Source organism: Labeo rohita, unplaced genomic scaffold, assembly GCF_022985175.1.
Source record: "Labeo rohita strain BAU-BD-2019 unplaced genomic scaffold, IGBB_LRoh.1.0 scaffold_83, whole genome shotgun sequence".
Classification (NCBI taxonomy): domain Eukaryota; kingdom Metazoa; phylum Chordata; class Actinopteri; order Cypriniformes; family Cyprinidae; genus Labeo; species Labeo rohita.
Genome location: NW_026129777.1, coordinates 20,171 through 38,261, shown reverse-complemented (window position 1 = coordinate 38,261; position 18,091 = coordinate 20,171). Strand labels below are relative to the sequence as shown.

Here is an 18,091-nt window from a genome sequence, read left to right as displayed (position 1 = left end):
TTATACTTTGGTTATTTTAATATTTCATGATAATAATTATATTTATGTGCTTTGTTTATTTTTGTACGGTATGTATATGGCATTTTGTGTCTAAATACAGAACATTATCAGGTACTTTTTGTTGACGTGCTATCCAGAAGCTATTAGCTACTAACTAGCTTAGACATTTGCTTGTTGAATGTTGACTAACATAGTCTTTCACATTTCATTCACTAGGTCAAAATGAGAAAGAAGTATTTGGTGCACTTGGTGGTGAAGTGTCTTTTGGTCCAGGCAATTTAAATCCTGGGGTCACCAGCATTATATGGAAACAAAGAAGCAGCAGTGGAGTTGTTGTCAAGGCGATTGAATGGGATGATGATGGTTTAAACATCCCGAATCCGGGATTCAGAGGCATCACCAAACTTGATAGGCAGACCGGACAAATCACTATTAGTAATTTAAATGCAGATCATAGTGGTGTTTATACCATAGACATCAACAGTAAAGAGCAGGAACAAAGATTCAGATTGGAATTATTGCGTGAGTGAATATTAATTATTATATTAATTAATATTAATTGTTCATATATTATGATTTTTTTCCAAAACATATAATACAGCTAGTAATTTGAGTAATTTAAAAACAGCTATTTTTATGCTAAAAAGGTCAAAGTTATACCATGGTTCATGTCCAAAAAATCATGATAGTACAATGGTGCATTTTAGTGTAAGTTATGATTTGTATTAAAATACTTTGATATCAGTCTGATATTATCATTGAAGTTTCTCATTGTTTGTTTTACAGCGCCAGTCCCCAAACCTGTGATAAAAATAGACAGGACCGATAAATACCCTAATGTTGTGTATTTAATTTGTGAGTACAGTGAACAGATCATCTGGAAGAATTCTGCTGGAGAAAATCTGGTGATTGCAGAAAACCATCCGAAAGGAAAGTTCATCACAGTTAAACAAAATGGAAATCCTGAAAGCTACTACACATGCACACTCAAGAATGCTGTGAGTGAAGCGACCAGCGATCCGGTCTATAAGAGAGATCTGTTTGAAGGTAAGATTGTGATATACTTAAGCATCATTTACTAAAGAGGAAAATCACTTACACAGTCTTATTTTCTGTTTTCTCTTCAGAAGTTGTATTTACATTCAAGTATTCATATTCACACTTAAAAATATCTGAATGTCACTGCATTAGAATTAGGTACTAAAATATCAAGTGTCATTTATTAGAAGACAGAACGACAGCACAAACACCATTTAACAGCCAAATATTTCACAAAAGAAAGTTTTTAGGTGTTCTTGCAATTTATTTTGAAATTTTAAACCTTAATTGGCTCTTTGCCACACAAAGATTTGTTTTTCTAGAATATTTGTGCCAGGCTATGACACTGAGCATTTGCCATGAAGACATGAAAACAGCAGCAATAAATGCTGAACAACCACATGCTTGTGGTTTCTATTTTTTAACTTCCTCTGTATCTCGAGTGTGTTTGTAAGACATTAACCAGTTTAGTTTTAAATTCTATCTATCTATCTATCTATACATATATTATATTGTTAAAACCTCAATTCTGATCATTTAAATGTGTGTGGGCTTAGTTTTATAAACGTATAACATTTTCATTTTAGCTTATTTATGGGGATTTGTCATTTGGATTGCCATTGTTTCAATCAGCATGGTTTTTATCATCCTTTTCCTGTTTATACCATCTTTATACCACCATCACGGTAAGGCTACTGTTGTGTTTTGTCTTTTAAAACATTATTTTTAATATATTTTATATATCTAATATATACATACAATATATCTATATTTTCTTTTTTATCTGTGCTTATCATTCGCTTAAAACTCAGATCAAACATTTTAAAAACTTGAGGTGAGTTGCCGTTTGTCACATATTTCTGTGCGTGAAACCAGATAATCTGTGTGAGAAAAAAAAAGAATTTTGATTAGATTGTTAAACAAAAAAATACCATGGTTAACTTTATCTAGTAGCCTGTGCAGCCTGAGTGACAGAAAAGGAAAGAGCATTTTGATTATAAAGATAAACATTTTTTTGTTTGTTTGTTTGTTTTTCAGAATAACATGCTCTCATGAAATGTTCACAATAAAACTTGGAATCTGTATTAATAAAGTAAATAGGGTCAATTATGATTTCATGTTTACTGTAAATGACCGAATGTGTCACTGTTGTTCTCAAAGATTGTTGTGCTGCTTGCTATGGGAGACACAAGACTTCCAGAGTAAGGTTTTCTTAATTCCTTGTGAAAAGAATGCCCACGTGCGATATCAAAGACAAGTCAAGTAGATTTCAATTTGTGATCAACTTTTAAAATTTACATTGAAATATTAGCTTTTTTTTTCCCCATCCCTCAGAAATAACATTTGTGAGTGAATGACTGATGCTGCCACGAGCCATGGATGCAAAGCCACATGTTGATCTTCTGGACGCATTTGCATGGTCATCGCCTCTGAATCACAGCTTTACCGAAGCAACTGGAGCTCTTAACCATCTGTGCCTTCATAACTTTGATTGTTGCTTTTTGACCTCTCTGTCTGCTGAGCCATGCAGATAATTTTGAAATTTCATCCTCCAGTTCTGAATATATAAATTCACTGTTATGTATGCAAATGTTTTATTTTCAAGGAGGGACAAGACCTCTTAAAAATTTACTAATTTTTTCTTTAGGCCAAGACTGGGGTAAGAGTAGAGAGTTACTGAGAGACAGACTGAATTAAATGTCCTATATGCAGCATAATAAAACTATATTCAACTTCAAACAGATCCACAAAAATGACTAAAAATGATGTATGATGCATGCCAGGCCGGTAGTTGTCAATGTCAGTTTGCCTGTGCACAGAATAAACATGTAATATGAACTGTACTTTCTCACAATGATGCATTTTTACATTTTCATTTTCAGATACAAATGCATTAAAGCCTTTTTTACCCTGTGAAGTATTAAATTGATACTTCAATACATTTTCAGTGCCATATATTTTTGTATATTGTATATTCAGTATACTGAGAATGAATATTTTCAATGTTTACGAATATATAAAAACACTTCCAAATACCCTGGACAAACAGCTGCAGCTACGTAGCTATAGCCCTCTTTTTAAGCATAAAACTGCTAAGATAATTACTAATGATATATCTGTATATACTGCAGAGATAGTGGTAATTTTGATAGCATTACTGTGCGTTCACACCAGACGCGACTTGCGCGAATAAATCGAGCTATTCGCGCGTAGTTGGACGCTTGAACATTTTGAGTTTACTCGCTTCATTCGCGCGTGAAATTCACTTCACAACAGACGCGAATTCGCGTCATGGGAGTGGCTTCTGCCAGGCGGCTCCAGTCTCCTTGCGAAATGGCTGACATGGATTTTGTTAAGACGGTAGCTGCGCTTGATGTGCTATGGAAGGCTGAAAAACGGCGTAGACTCGTTCGGCGCCGTGTCTGGCTCCATCAGATCAGTCCGTCAATATGTATATAGCTCAAACTGAGTAAAGAGCGTTATTTACAACTTACCAGATTGTCTGACCTCCTCACTCACTTTCTTCCAAGCAGGATTCTTTTTATTCCTGTTTCTATAAAAGTACGAAGATGTATCGTACAGCTCCGGGTATCCATATACAGGGACGATGATTTTGTCCTCCATTGTTGTTTCGGATTTCTCCCTCCGCTTGCTATGTCGTAATCACGTCACTACTAGAGCAAGCTTCTGATTGGTTAACGCGGCGCGAATTTTCGCCAAAGTTCAGATTTCTCAACTCGCGCGAATCACGCGTTCACGCGTCAAACGCCCAAAACGCTCCATTCGCGCGAATCGCGCCGCAGGATGACTATTCGCGTCTTTGCATTGACTTAACATGTAAATCACTCGCGCTTAACGCTTCATTCGCGTCTGGTGTGAACGCACCTTTAGTGTCACATTTATGTCCGTTTATGTCTTTTGGTTTCTCCCATTGTCTCCCCCTGTCGATCTGTCTGTTTTGGTTTTACCCTCATTACCGTCATCCCCTACACCTGTGTTTGTAATTAGTCTTACCCTTTATAAGTCTGTTTGTGTTTTGAGTTTGCTTTCGGTCCTTAACGTTATTTGGGTGTGTTTGGATGTATCGTTGTGTTCCTGCCTGTTCCTACGAAGATTTATATTAAATTGTTATTTGTTTGTATCGTATCTCGTTTCATGTCTTGTTCGTCCAGCACTAAGCGTAACAGAACCGACCGAAACAGTTTATCCCCGGCGTTTTCCCTGCTTTATTTTTTTTCCCGTTTTTTTCTCAGTATTTAATTTTTGTGTTTTTTCATTATGGATAACCCCGCCGTCCTCCTCCTTCTCCTGGAGCAGGGGAATCGCTCTCTCATGGACCACACTAGAGACTTCGTCCACCTCGTACCACTCACACACTACCCGGACAGCAGCCTTTGCACAATCTACCGTGCAGGACTGAACAACGCCACGAAAGCGCTGCTGTTCGGGGATGGTCCACGGGAGAGCTTCGCCGACTACATCGAGTGGGTGCTGGTGTCCTGCAGATCTTCGTTGACCGCGGAGGATGACACCCAGAGCCCAGCCAACCAGCACCCCGACACGCGGAGTTTGAGCCCGAGCCCACCGCGGATGACGAGCCAGAGCCACGAGCGACAGAGCCAGAGATCGCCACAGAGCCAGAGCCCTACACGTCCGATCAGGTGCGAAAGCCGGCTACATCTACCGTGACGGGGAAGTGCAACATGGAGCAAGTGAGGGCTATGGAGAGCCCTGCCCACTGCACCACTGCTGGGGGTGAGCTGGAAGATAACTCTGGGGACTTGATTGACTTTTCTACGGAAGTTCTAGAAAATAACTCTGGGGATTTAATAGACTTCTTTACAGAAATATCTCTACCTGTCACGTTATGCCTGCCTGTATGGAATCCCCACCCACCCTCCCTCTTCTGCCTATGTCAACATCTGTCTGTTCACCGCTGTCCCCTGACAGCCCCTCTGCTCACCCTCAGTCTTCCACCTGTGCAGTGGGCTCGCCGTGGGTCTGCCAGCTTCCATCGGTGTCAGGGCTGGAGGATTCCTCATCTCCGCCTCCAGCCTCAGAGTCCAGAACTCCGCCTCGGCCCTCCGACCCTGCGGCTCCACCACGGCTCTCAGCACCCTCGTCTCCATCGTCGCCCATCGGTCCACCAGCTCCACCGGGCTCCCTCATCTTTTTGGCTCCGCCCTGGTCGGTCGTCGTCCCTCCGTCACCTCAGGACTCTGTTCCTCCGGCTGCGCCTTGTCACGCCGTCCCACCGGCTCCTAAGGACTCCTCCCTCCCTCCGGCACAGCCTCCATCCTCTGTCGCTCCGGCTCCGCCGTGGATCTCCGCCTACACCTTGGTCGCCAGAGCCTAGGGCTCCGCCTTGGCCCTCCGGATCCTCGGTGTCACCCTGGATCTTCGGCTCTCCGTCTCCACCTCGGGTTCCTCCGCCAGCGGCTCCGCCTCCGTCGGTCGGCCCCCTGGAGTCGTCAGCCTTTCCTCCACCATGGCTCCTCCCTCCGTCGGCTCCACCGTGGGTCATCATCATGGCTGCGGTCTGGGTCTCCCTCTGCTTCTCCTGCTCCGGGTCCCTCCTGTTTCCTCCTTGGCTCCTTCCACCTTCGTCACCCCCCTGGACTATGTTTTGTTTATTTGAACTGTCTGTCCGACCATGGCCTCCTGAACCGCCCACCTACGCTCTTGTTTTCTTTTGTATGTTGTACGGCGCGAGACGCGCCTATTCGGAGGGGGGCATAATGTCACATTTATGTCCGTTTATGTCTTTTGGTTTCTCCCATTGTCTCCCCCTGTCAATCTGTCTGTTTTGGTTTTACCCTCATTACCGTCATCCCCTACACCTGTGTTTGTAATTAGTCTTACTGACTGTTTGTGTTTTGAGTTTGCTGTCGGTCCTTAACGTTATTTGGGTGTGTTTGGATGTATCGTTGTGTTCCTGCTTGTTCCTGCCTGTTCCTGCCTGTTCCTACGAAGATTTATATTAAATTGTTAGTATCGTATCTCGTTTCACGTCTTGTTTGTCCAGCACTAAGCGTAACAATTAGAGTGGAAGGAAGAAATTAAATCATTTGCTGATTTAAAAAGTAAACCAAACCAATTTAATATCTCTGTAACTTTGCAGAATATAACAATTTTTACAAATTATAAAACTCTTTACGATTTGTTTTTTGAAAGCAACAAAGTTATATAACAAAATAGCCTATAGGAAGTTAGTTTTCTTTTGTTGTTTTTATTCTCTAAGGATATCAATGTAGGTGGCAGAATGGACACCTAAAGCAAACACTCTTAAATGTCAAATTTAAAGAAATACTGTGGTTTATTATTATTATTATTATTATTGCCGCAATACTTTATAACAAGAACATAACTGTGCAATACCGCAAACAAGAGGACAAAATATCTCAGTATTTCTTAGAGATAGGAACAGCTCATTCCAAAAAAATAAATAAAATAAATCAATCAATCAATATTTTGCATATACTTATTAAATAAACTATTACAACGGTAGCACCTTTTATTTTGTTTGTTAATAAATATTTGTGTGGAACAGACCAAACAAGATTCCAAATAACATTGTACAGTGCCATCAATTTATAAGACTGAATTTGTCCTCAACAATCAAAATTACTTCTACTGAGATATAATTGTTATATACATGAATAGTTTTTATACCACTAGGAATGGCATTGTCATTCTATCAACTGCTTAACAAAGTATAGCGTATATTATTTAAATACCATCTCTCAAAAAATAATTTATTTTCTGTAAACAATATTCTGATTATTCCAAATAAATCAACGTCACTAGTTTGTAAACCAGTATAATAAAGCCTGTTGGTGAAATTACCTCCAGTATTCCTAAATAAATAAAATTAGGAAATTTGTTCCATATAGAATCTTTTTTTAATTAATAGTTTTACAGTTTTTCTCAATTGCTTAAACACATTTCTTGAAATTATGCCTCGCTTTTGCAAAACTCTAAACACAAATCCATAACTTCTAACTCAATTCCCTGAACTTACTATATTATTAGGTCAAAATGAAGCTCTCCACTCAAAACAGCTCAATCTTGCTAAAAAAAAAAAAAAAAAAAAAAAAAAAAAACTTTGCTCTCAGACATGACACACAAAGCTTCAAACACACACCACACCACAGTTTTACACACTGATGAGATCAATTCAAAACAATACTATGAAAACTGGTAAAACTTGGGGAAAAAAAAAAAAAAAAAAAAAAAAAAATCACATGATGATCACAACAATTGTATGTATTTGGAAGTGTTTTACAGTTTGTTTGTTTTTTCAACTGCTAACAAGCATTTACCAATACTTGAAACTCTTAACACAGCAGCACACCTAAATCACACAATTAACCAAATTGTTCATTTTCTGGCCAAAACCAAGTTTTGTTAAATAAATACCAACTCTACATTACAAAATGCTGAATACCTTTTTCTACATATACCAACTCTATCAAAACACAGCAAACCTGATTCAAAAACGAGTCATTAGGTCAAAACATTACCACTAGTTTCTATCCAACAGAAACCGCCCCCATTGGAGGATCCACAGCATAAGCTGACACCTCTGGAGGCATAGGCGTCAATTTTAGGGTAGACGTGGCAGTGAGTTCATAAATGGACGCCATCTCCTTAGGAGGTTCTACAGCGTATGCTGACACCTCAGGAGGTATAGGCGCGAACTTGTGGACAAACGAGGCCTCTGGGGCAGACTTGCAGTCAGGCAAGGCCTCTGGCGCAGACTCATGGATAGACGAGGCCTCTGGAATAGATTCGTGGACAGACGAGGCCCCTGGAGCAGACTTGTGGACAGACGAGGCCCCTGGAGCACAGTGTGCAGCCCACACACTTAAAATGGCAACGGCCATTACCGGCAGCACAGTAGATAATGGAATGTCTGTTGGCCTTGAGGGTGTGGATGCTGTGGACTTGTGGCTTGGGAATGTGGGTTCTGCGTGGCTTGGGAGCGTGGGCTCTGCGTGGCTTGGGTCAGTAGATACATGATGAGGCTCTAGGGGATCAACTGAGACGTGATGAGGTTCTTGGTGGTTAGCTGAGATGTGATTTGGGAAGGTCAGAGGGGACCTGGTTAGGTTCTGGCAGGACAGCAGTTTCTTGACTTGATTCAGGGAGGTCTGCCGTGACTGGACTCGACTCAGGGAGGCCTGCCGTGACTTGACTTGACTCGTGAAGAACAGCGGTGACTTGACCTGGCTCGTGCAGTCCAGCTGTGACTTGACTTGGCTCGTGAAGGTCAGCTGTGGCTTGACTTGGTTCATGAAGGTCAGCTGTGGCTTGACTTGGCTCGTGAATAACAGCAGCAACTTGACTTGGCTCATGAAGATCTGCTGTAACTTGGCTTGGCTCATGAAGATCAACTGTGACTTGGCTCGACTCGTGGGGCACAGCTGTGACTTGGCTCGACTCGTGGGGCACAGCTGTGACTTGGCTCGACTCGTGGAGAACAACAGCTGTATCTTGGCTTGGCTCATGGTGAACAGCTGTATCTTGACTTGACACTGGAACAGCAGCTGTAGCTTGACTTGACTCGGGAAACACAGCTGCAACTTGACTGGACTCTGAAACTTGACTTGACTCAGGAAACACAGCTGCAACTTGACTTGACTTGGAAACTTGACTTGATACTGGAGGGTCAGGCATCACTTGATTTGCCTTGGGTGTGGCAGATATGATGGGATGAGATGCGGATGAGATGATTTTGGCTTGATGAGGCTCGGGCGTGGCAGACATCTTGGCCAGGGACTCAGACGGGGCAGCCATCTTGTGAACAGGCTTGGGGATGGCAGCCATCTTGTGGACTGGCTCTGGGATGGCGGCCATCTTGTGGACTGGCTCTGGGATGGCGGCCATCTTGCGAGCTGGTTGTAGGAGGGCGGCAATGACAGGTGCAGACTCTGGACGGGCAGGCATGGCATGAGCAGGCCCTGGAGTGGCAGACGTGACGTGAGCAGACTGTGGCTTGGCAGACATGACGTGAGCAGGCTGTGGCTTGGTGGACGTGACTTGAGCAGGCTTTGGCTTGGCAGACTTGGTAGGGGAAGGCTCTGGCATGATCGTGACAATACCGGACATGACATGTGTGCATTTGGGTGTGGCTGGAACAGGAGGATTGTAGGGTTTATCGTTGGCAATCCCTACAGTATATGCCGATCCAGCCAGCAACAGAGCACAGTTAATGTAATGAATTAGGGACCAGTGGCGGTGATGATGTGGCATATTTACTGAAATGTACTTGTTCAAACCAAAGAAGAAAATGTCCTTAAGAAAACTGTCTTGAAAGTCCACCAAGTGACAAAACTCACAAAAATCCATAACATACTGCTCAATGTGCCGGTTACCTTGACGAAGTTGAACGAGGCGTGATGCTGGGTCCATGGTGATCTGTGTATGAAAGCCGCTGGATCTTTGGGAGGCGAAGTATTCTGTAAACAGGCAGGACTTGTAGGAAGCGTGTAAGATCCAAGTGCAGGCTTTATTCAAACAGATCGTGGTCAATACAGGCAGGGTCGATATCCAAACAGACAGTGGTGTCGAAGACAAAACAATATCGTAGTCCACAAAACAGGCACAGTCCAAAAACCAGAGAGAGCAGTCCAAAAAGTAACAAACAAACAAGGCAAAGAACGATGGCAAAAACTAGATAGAACTATGGCGAGAAACAAAAGCAAAACTATGACAATAAAACAAAACCGTGGCATTGACAAAAACAGGGCAACGAAAACAGGGAAAAAAAAGAGTCCACAAGAGCAAAACAATACTTCTCGGCTTCCTGTTTGAAAATGGCCTCCTTTTATGGCCACCAAACAGGAAGTAACAAACAAAGCAGCAGAGGGAACAGCAACAGTCAGTCAGTGGGTGAGGGCTCCCTCTGCTGGCGTGGCGTTACACCAGGATACAGTCAAATCTGTACGGTTTCCAGTGTCACAGGTGAGTGTAGTGTCCCCATTAGTTTTGCAGTTGATCATCACAGTAGGTTTAGGAGCCTTTGCTGAAACAGAAACTGGTGGTTATTTCCTACTACTGGAACTACTGTAGAAATATACAGTCTTATTTTCTTTTTATGGTGGAAGAGTATCTATATATTTGTCCTCTTACCATAAACTTTAATTTACTCTTCTCCAGCACTATTCTCTGTACCATCATTATTAAAAACATAGTATTTATATTTGCCGGTTTCCTTCAGACTAACACTTTCAAATGTTAATGATCCATAATCTTCTATTTTTACATCTAGAGTGTTTGTCTTGATCTTCCCTCTTTTTGTTTGAATTAAGGCACCACTAGAGAGATGGGTCCACTGTATCTCAGCAGGTCTTCCGTTGTTTCTTGTTTTCAGTTTGATGGTGCAGGATGTTCCCTCTAGTAGTTCTTTTCCACATGTCTTTGCAGAGACTGTAATAAGATGATATTAGCATTTAATAAAACTCTACAGGGTTCATGCTCTCATATGTGGTTTACTTTGAGGAATAAACAAATATTATAGAGAATGAATATTTCTCAAGATGAGTTTCTTTTTAAAAGTCCATTTCTGTTTAGACACTAACCTTAGAAAAAACTATTCTATTCTGCCATTACTGGCCATAAAAACAATATGTTTCATTTAACGCACACCTCAAAAACCTTTGAGTTTATATTTGTCTTTTTCTAAGTCATTGTAGTGGTTTGCATGTAAACAAAAGTGACAAAAGTGAATGTAGATGTTCCTACATTAAGTGCGTTTAAAAACATGATTTACAGCGATTTACATGTACATTTTAATCAGATTGTAGATCAACAGTAAAATCCCTAAACTGCAGGTAAAAGTGGCATTTTGCTTTAGATTATTAGAATATCTAAACAAAATGAAATCAGTTTACCAGTGAGTGCAGAAAACAACACATTTTTCAGAACCTTTTGACAATCAGTTTGAGGAGACAGAAATAATTTCCCTGTTTACTCTGATGCTGAAGCCTGATTTGTTCAGGTTTGTGTAGCTGCACGAACAAACGGAACTTCATGCAACTAAAAGGGGTAGGGCTGACTGCTATAAAAGTTCAAGTTGCCAAAAGGCTCCATCCTCCCAGCAGCCTGCGAAGTCCAAGAGAAATAAGCATAAAATATGCATAAATGGCAGTATATTTTAACAAAATGTTCTGCTTCACTTTACTTTTGACCAAGATTTGCATGAAGAGCAGAGGATGCATTTTTTCTGTTACATTTAGATACAAAGGTATTAAGACTTTTATTTGTTAAGATGTTTTTAAAGCATAAATTCAAATTCAGAAGATGATTTTGGGCATCTTCAGGGAAGGATGAACATAGCAAAATATGCTTTTGAAAGAACTCTAACCCCTGGTTTCAAAGACAAGTCTTAAATCTAATCCCAGACTAAGATGTAAGTCTGAGCTGTTTCAACTAAAAGAAACCTGCACAAACAACTATCTTAAAATATGTCAGTGCCTTTGTTTTGTCGCAAGATGCACACCAGTAATGTTTTTCTAAGTCACGTTTAAAAATCTACTTAAATGTCCTAATTGAACAGTTACCTAATGTGAAACCAGGCCTAAAATATTTAATATATTTAAAATACATTGTGTCCTACATCACAATTAGATTGTATAATACACACACATACACAAATTGTGTTGTGGATAAGTCAGCAAATTAATTCAGTTTGCTTCACCCCACAGTTTCACAAATAAGGCTTAAAGGAGAAGTCCACTTCCAAAACAAAGATTCACATATAATGTACTCACCCCCCTGTCATCCAAGATGTTCATGTCTTTCTTTCTTCAGTCATAAAGAAATTATGTTATTTAAAGAAAACATTTCAGCATTTTTCTCCATATAATGGACTGATAAGGTGCCCCGATTTTGAACTTCCAAAATGCAGTTTAGATGCGGCTTCAAACGATCCCAAATGCAGTTGTAAATGATCCCAGTCGAGGAAGAAGGGTCTTATCTAGTGTAACGATCTGTTATTTTCATAAAAATAATACAATTTATATACTTTTTAATCTCAAACGCTCATCTTGTCTTACTCTGCCTGGACTGTTTTTGTTCCGGTTCATGACAGTTAGTGCATGTTGAAAAAATCCCATCTCATGTTCTCCCTCAACTTCAAAATCATCCTATATGTCAGTTTTACCTTTTTTGTTAAGGGTGTTTGATCTTTGCATGTTCACTTTGCATAAACTGGGTCGGTATTTCTGCAGCGATGTAGGATGATTTTTAAATGATTTTTGAAGTTGAGGGAGAAAATACGATTGGAGTTTTTCTGTCTTGAGCCAGAATACACAAGGATAAGGAGAGCAAGACAAGATGAGCGTTTGCGATTAAAAGGTATTTAAATTGTATTATTTTTATGAAAATAACTGATCATTTCGCTAGATAAGACCCCTTTTTCTCAGCTGGGATCGTTTACAACAGCATTTGGAATCATTTGAAGTCACATTTAAACTGCATTTTGGAAGTTCAAAATTGGAGCACCATATCAGTCCATTATATGGAGAAAAATCTTAAAAAATTTCCTCAAAAAACATTTCTTTAAGACTGAAGAAAGAAAGACATGAACATATTTATTTTTTGGTTCACGGGTAGAAAACGGCTAACCAACTTCAAAATTATTTTTCAACATGTGGGCGGACACTCCTTTCCGCCAATTGGTCAACCAAAACCTGTGATGTCATTGCATTGTTTTTCAGTTCTGTTTAACAAAATAACAGTCATCCTCTGCTGCTTATTACAGTCTGATAGCGTCATTTAAGTTTTTCTTTGTTTCTTCCACAGCGCCGGTCCCTGAACCTGTGATACTAATAGATAGGATAAATAAAATATCAAAGCAAATATCATTCATTTGAAAATAACAGCACAAGACTTATTTTCATGTTCCCTATTGTACTTGTTCTAGTGATTGTCTAGAAATTAAGCAGGTGGTACTAACAGAGGCTTGCTTGTTTGAAGGTTCATTAACAAAATATCTCTCATATTTCATTCATTAGGTGAAGATGTGAAGAATGCCGCTTAATTTCATCCAGGCACAGCTCATTCTGCCCCAGTGTTCATTTTGTCACTGATTTTTCTTTTAGTCATCATTTGTGTCTTTCAGTCATTAGCATTTTGGTCAGTGAAGTGGTGTTTTTTTATCTTGGGTTTGTCATTTTGCTTGCATTTTTTCCCACTCATGGTGTACAAACCGTTTTTGCAGCTTTTAACGAAAATGTCCTTTAAATTGAGTCAGTATTTTGTCATGTCATTCATTTATTTTAGTCAGTTTTACTCTGATAACAATTCCACAGTTTTAGTCTATAAAAAGAATATAATTGATCCAATGAAAATGTGCCAACTGTAACTGAACTTTAACCAAAATATTTTCCTGAATGTAAAAACATTTACTAATCATATAGCCACAGTATATGAACAGCCTGTAACGTCCTTGTAGTAGACAGTTAACAAAACTGGTATACAGTTTACTATAAAGCCTGTATGTGGCAGCCTTGAGCAGATTATGAGATCATTCTCAGCTCCTGACTGAGCTGGTAATAATTCAGAATTGCCGTAAGGAGGAATTGTACCTGAACTGCCTCTTAAATATGATCTCAACAAATATGTAACTTCAATGTAACTTTTTATCTCAACAACAAAATATATTTAGGCCAATAGTAAACCCTTAAAATGAAAGTTTTTTTTTTTTTTGTATCCACACACACAAAATGAAATGTAGTTCAGCAAATCCACAGAGGAATAAAAATACGAGACTGTACTGGCAACTCATTGCTCTTCTGAAAACAGCAGATGTTCCAGAACCTTTTTACAATCAGTTTGAGGAGACAGAAAGAACTTCTGATCACAGAAAAACAGAAAAGAGAAAAGAAAGTCTGCAGTTTTGCAAGTAGTTGGCAGTTATGCAGAATCATCAGCAAAAGATGTTAGTTGTACAGAACAATCAATTCAAGTCTGCAAACTCTCATGCATCTCAACTGATTTGTCAGCATCTTCCTTTGGGCAATGTAGCCAGTCCCAGACATATCTGTTGATTTCTCGAACACCTCTGATCGGTCATTGTGATCCTCTCATTGAAACAAAGAAAGTGTTTACACAATATAAATGAGAGATTTATTCATCATAATGGAACTTTGTGACAGTGACAGTGTTTATTGATTATAAAATTAAGCCTGTTTGTGGTGAGAATTTCTTTGTTTCTTTCAACATTGACAAAACTCTGTTTTTTTTCAGCACACAGAGAGCCAAACAACTAGCATATATTGGCAAAATTGTTTGTTTGGGTGTTGATTTCAGTTTTCAACAGTCTTATTTATATAGATGTATTTATAAACTCTAGATGTGACTTTAATGTTGAAAAGTTGCACTCTTTGTGTGGTACAATTAATTGATCAAAGTTATTAATTATGTAATAGGTTGCTATGCGTGAAAACCTTCATGTGTATGAATATTCATAAAGAATCTGTGATGTTGATCAGTTATGTTTTATCATTATAGTACATATAGTACATTTTGGTGCAAAATCTTCTGTCATTTTACAAAATAGGCCATAATAAGTTGTAAACAGCGATTGTAACTGCTATTGGGTTTACAAGAGAAAATATTTTCAATTGTAAATGTTATGAGGGATTAATAATAGAATGTATTTAACACAATTATCCCCTTTAATTTAATTTTATTATTATTATTATGTCAAATCTATGACACTTATTGTCTTCTCGCTACAGTGTGTCCAGTGTTGTTACCCTGCTGCCTTAAAATTTTAAGTTCAGTCAACTCAAATACGTTTAGTCAACTTAAGATGTTGAGTGAGATATCTGATAGATAGATACTTGATATTTGAGTTGACTTAACAAAAAAATTGGTTTGTTAAACTTAAAAGCTGGGTAAGTATCCCAGCTGCCTTAAAATTTTATGTTGAATCAAAATATCTAAGTTGTCACTTAGTCCAACTTAACATTTCAAGTTGACTAAACTGTTTTTGAGTTGACTGAACGGTAAAAAAATTATTTTAAGTTGACTCAACAATTTTTTTTTTTTTTTTTTTACAGTGTAATAGGTTGGTATTTATTTATTTAGCAACTAATGCATGGATACATATTTGTAACAGTATAGAAAGATCAAACAGTTTAACACAGCATATGTCTGCTTTGGTAGCGCATCTGACAAAGCGAGTGGACTTGTGTGGCAGCAACACTGGTTTGAATCCAGTCCGTGGTGTTTTCTACGTTCAATGTTCAAATGTCTGTGCCCAGTGTCTCATTGATGTTCTCTGGATAACTGAGTTGGCTAAGTATGCTGGTTGTGTTATAACAGGCAATTTCTTAAGTAGTTGTTTTTTTATTGCATTAGAAGCACACAATAATGGTGCCATTAGCACACTTTAAGTGTTCTTGGAATGCCATTGCAATGTTTTAAAGTCACTAAAAGTAAAGGAGAGTATAACTTAAGTTTGTTATTAGTATAATATTAATGTATGTTCAACACTCTTACAGTCTAATTGAATTGCAATTGTTATGTCACCAAAAATGCATTTGAAGTTTATTGTGAATTCTGCATTTTAAAACTTAAATACAAGAGTGGATATTTAAATTGTACTTAAGTATACTTGAAATAGTTATAGTATATTTAATACAATAGTATTAATACTATTAATAGTAATAGTATATTTAAGTTAAACTTCAGCACTGCTTTTGCACAACTAAAATGCATTTAGTACAAAATTAGTTGTTAATAATTTAACAGACTTTAAGTATACCAATTTACAGTGTGCCACAAATATATTTAGTACATATGAATAAATTATACTTAAGTATACTATTTTTTTCACAAGGGTAGGGTAATTTGTTATCATTGAGAAAAAAAAGGTGATTTTTGTTAACAATAACACTGATTGTATTTTTTCTTAATAAAAACTAATTTAAGTAGGCATTTATAATTTCTGACTTCATTGGGATTGTATGAACCAAGAGTCTACATACTAAATATAATGTAAGCTGCAGTGATGTATGAATAAATTTCACAGTAAAAAAAATGGATAGGATATAAAACATCTAAGGTGCGAACATTTGAAAATCATGTCCTACAGCAGAGGCGAGATTATTTATGTATGCATGTACACTACAAGTCAAAAGTTTTTAAACAGTAAGATTTCAATGTTTTTAAAGAAGTCAGCATTTATTTGATCCGAAGTACAGCAAAAACAGTAAAATTTTGAAATATTTAAAATAACTGTTTTCCATTTGAATATATTTTAAAATGTAATTTATTCCTGTGATTTCAAAGCTGTTTTTTTTTGTTTTGTTTTTTGTTTTTTTGCATGATTACTCCAGTGTCATGATCCTTCAGAAATCATTCTAATATTCTGATTTGCTGCTCAAAAAAAAAAAAAAAAAAAAAAAAAATGTATTACTATTACTTTTATTATTATTATGTTGAAAACAGCTGAGTAGATTTTTTTTCAGGTTTCTTTGATGAATAAAAAAAAGTTCAGAAGAACAGCATTTACCTGAAGTATAAATCTTTTGTAACATTATAAATGTCTTTATCATCACTTGATTTCTAAAGGGTGAAGACTGGAGTAATGATGCGAAAATTCAGCTTTTGATTGTAGCTCCACACTGAAAGCAGCAAAGCTATAAACTGCTGTGGGTGAATATTGTTTCATGTGAAATGTTAGACGCTGTTTGAAGACTAATGAACATCATAGACATGGATTGATCTGTAAAGCGAGTTTTCTGTTTGTATGCATGTTATTTTGATACCGTTATTTCCATCTGATGTACTTTTTTTCCACGTGCGCCATCTTTTCCACGTGCTAACAAAGTGAAACGTATTCTGAATAGGTGGAACTACAAAACAAATGCTGAACTTCCATTTTGTCTCCTGCTGCTCTGTGTGCAGGTAATTGTTTCTTTAAGATATAGTGTTTACGAATTTACTCTGTTTATTCAGTATTGCATTTTCTGTATTAAGTAAATGTTTTGTGCTAACTGTGTTTTGTAAAGCACTTAATTCATGGTTTTACTAAGAAATTTCATATTTTCATTAACTTTTCATACATTCTATAAAATGGATGACCTAAGTTATATAATTTATCTACCTCATACTATCCTTTTCCTTGATATACAATCTTTATATTCTTATTTCTGTTTGATTTAAAAATGTCTTATACGATCACAATGCCATAAGGTTAAGAAGAATAGAAAGAAAACAGAACAAAAAGAATATTGAATTGTTAAAGTCTGTTTCATTGTCATGGAGAATGTACCATATTTCAGATTCCTGTTTTATTTTTGTATGTTTTGTTTATAATACCATAGTGTTTACTGTTATATTAAGAGCAGCAGAGCTATGGAGAACTGCTGTGGGTGGAACTACAAAACAAATGCTGAACTTCCATTTTGTCTCCTGCTGCTCTGTGTGCAGGTAGCCTCAAATAAATTCTGACGTCATCCAAGTCCAGAGTCTGTGTGCTGATGAAGGGTGGGACAAACCGGGTCCGATAAAGATAAGAAAAGTCACATTGGTGCCGTGACTCAGGACTTCAGTCAAGGTGGTCGAAGATCATTCAAACGTCGAACCGGCGGGCCTGTCTTCATTCTTCACTACACAGGACCTTCAGCTAAGCTCTTATTAGTTATTTCAGGACTTTAAACAAACCTCAGGGAAAGACTCTTGAATGGACATTCTTAAGTGGGTTGATTACCCGATTGCTGAATTCAGGTATCACAGCATTTGTAGAACATAGAGTATACATTTTATTTCTTTCTTTTCTCACTTGTATGCTCTTATTGCTTGATTATGGAAAACACAAAATTGACTGAAAATCGGTATGTGGGCACTCCTGTTAATGTTGGTCGAGGAAGAGGTCTGTTAATGACACCAATTCCCTTCCCAGACATTAGCCCTAGCTCTACTATGCGTAGTGTAAACAATGGCATGGGATTAGAAGCAAATGCAGTTCCCACTCAAAATTCTACAGAGAACCACATTCATGTAAATCATACCAGTTCTGAAACTGTTCAACCAG

At 38.1% G+C, this 18,091-nt stretch overlaps 1 protein-coding gene across 9 annotated transcripts in view; it reads left to right on the top strand.

Moving 5' to 3' along the window:
* LOC127162076 (uncharacterized) overlaps positions 1 to 18,091 on the top strand; it is a 61,002-nt gene that overhangs the window by 26,458 nt on the left and 16,453 nt on the right. The window contains exons 3-6 of one of the 9 annotated variants that reach the window (XR_007827255.1): positions 217 to 522; positions 787 to 1,047; positions 1,626 to 2,240; positions 2,374 to 4,144. The exons of 3 other annotated variants lie outside the window; for them this stretch is intronic. Coding sequence is in view for 5 of the 6 variants with exons in the window: in XM_051104866.1 (XP_050960823.1) it covers positions 217 to 522; positions 787 to 1,047; positions 1,626 to 1,768 (710 nt within the window). In the remaining variant the exon portion in view is untranslated. Of the gene's footprint in view, positions 1 to 216; positions 523 to 786; positions 1,048 to 1,625; positions 4,145 to 18,091 lie in introns of those variants that run through there. 5 more of the 9 variants (XM_051104864.1, XM_051104863.1, XM_051104865.1 and 2 more) reach the window with 5 other exon arrangements.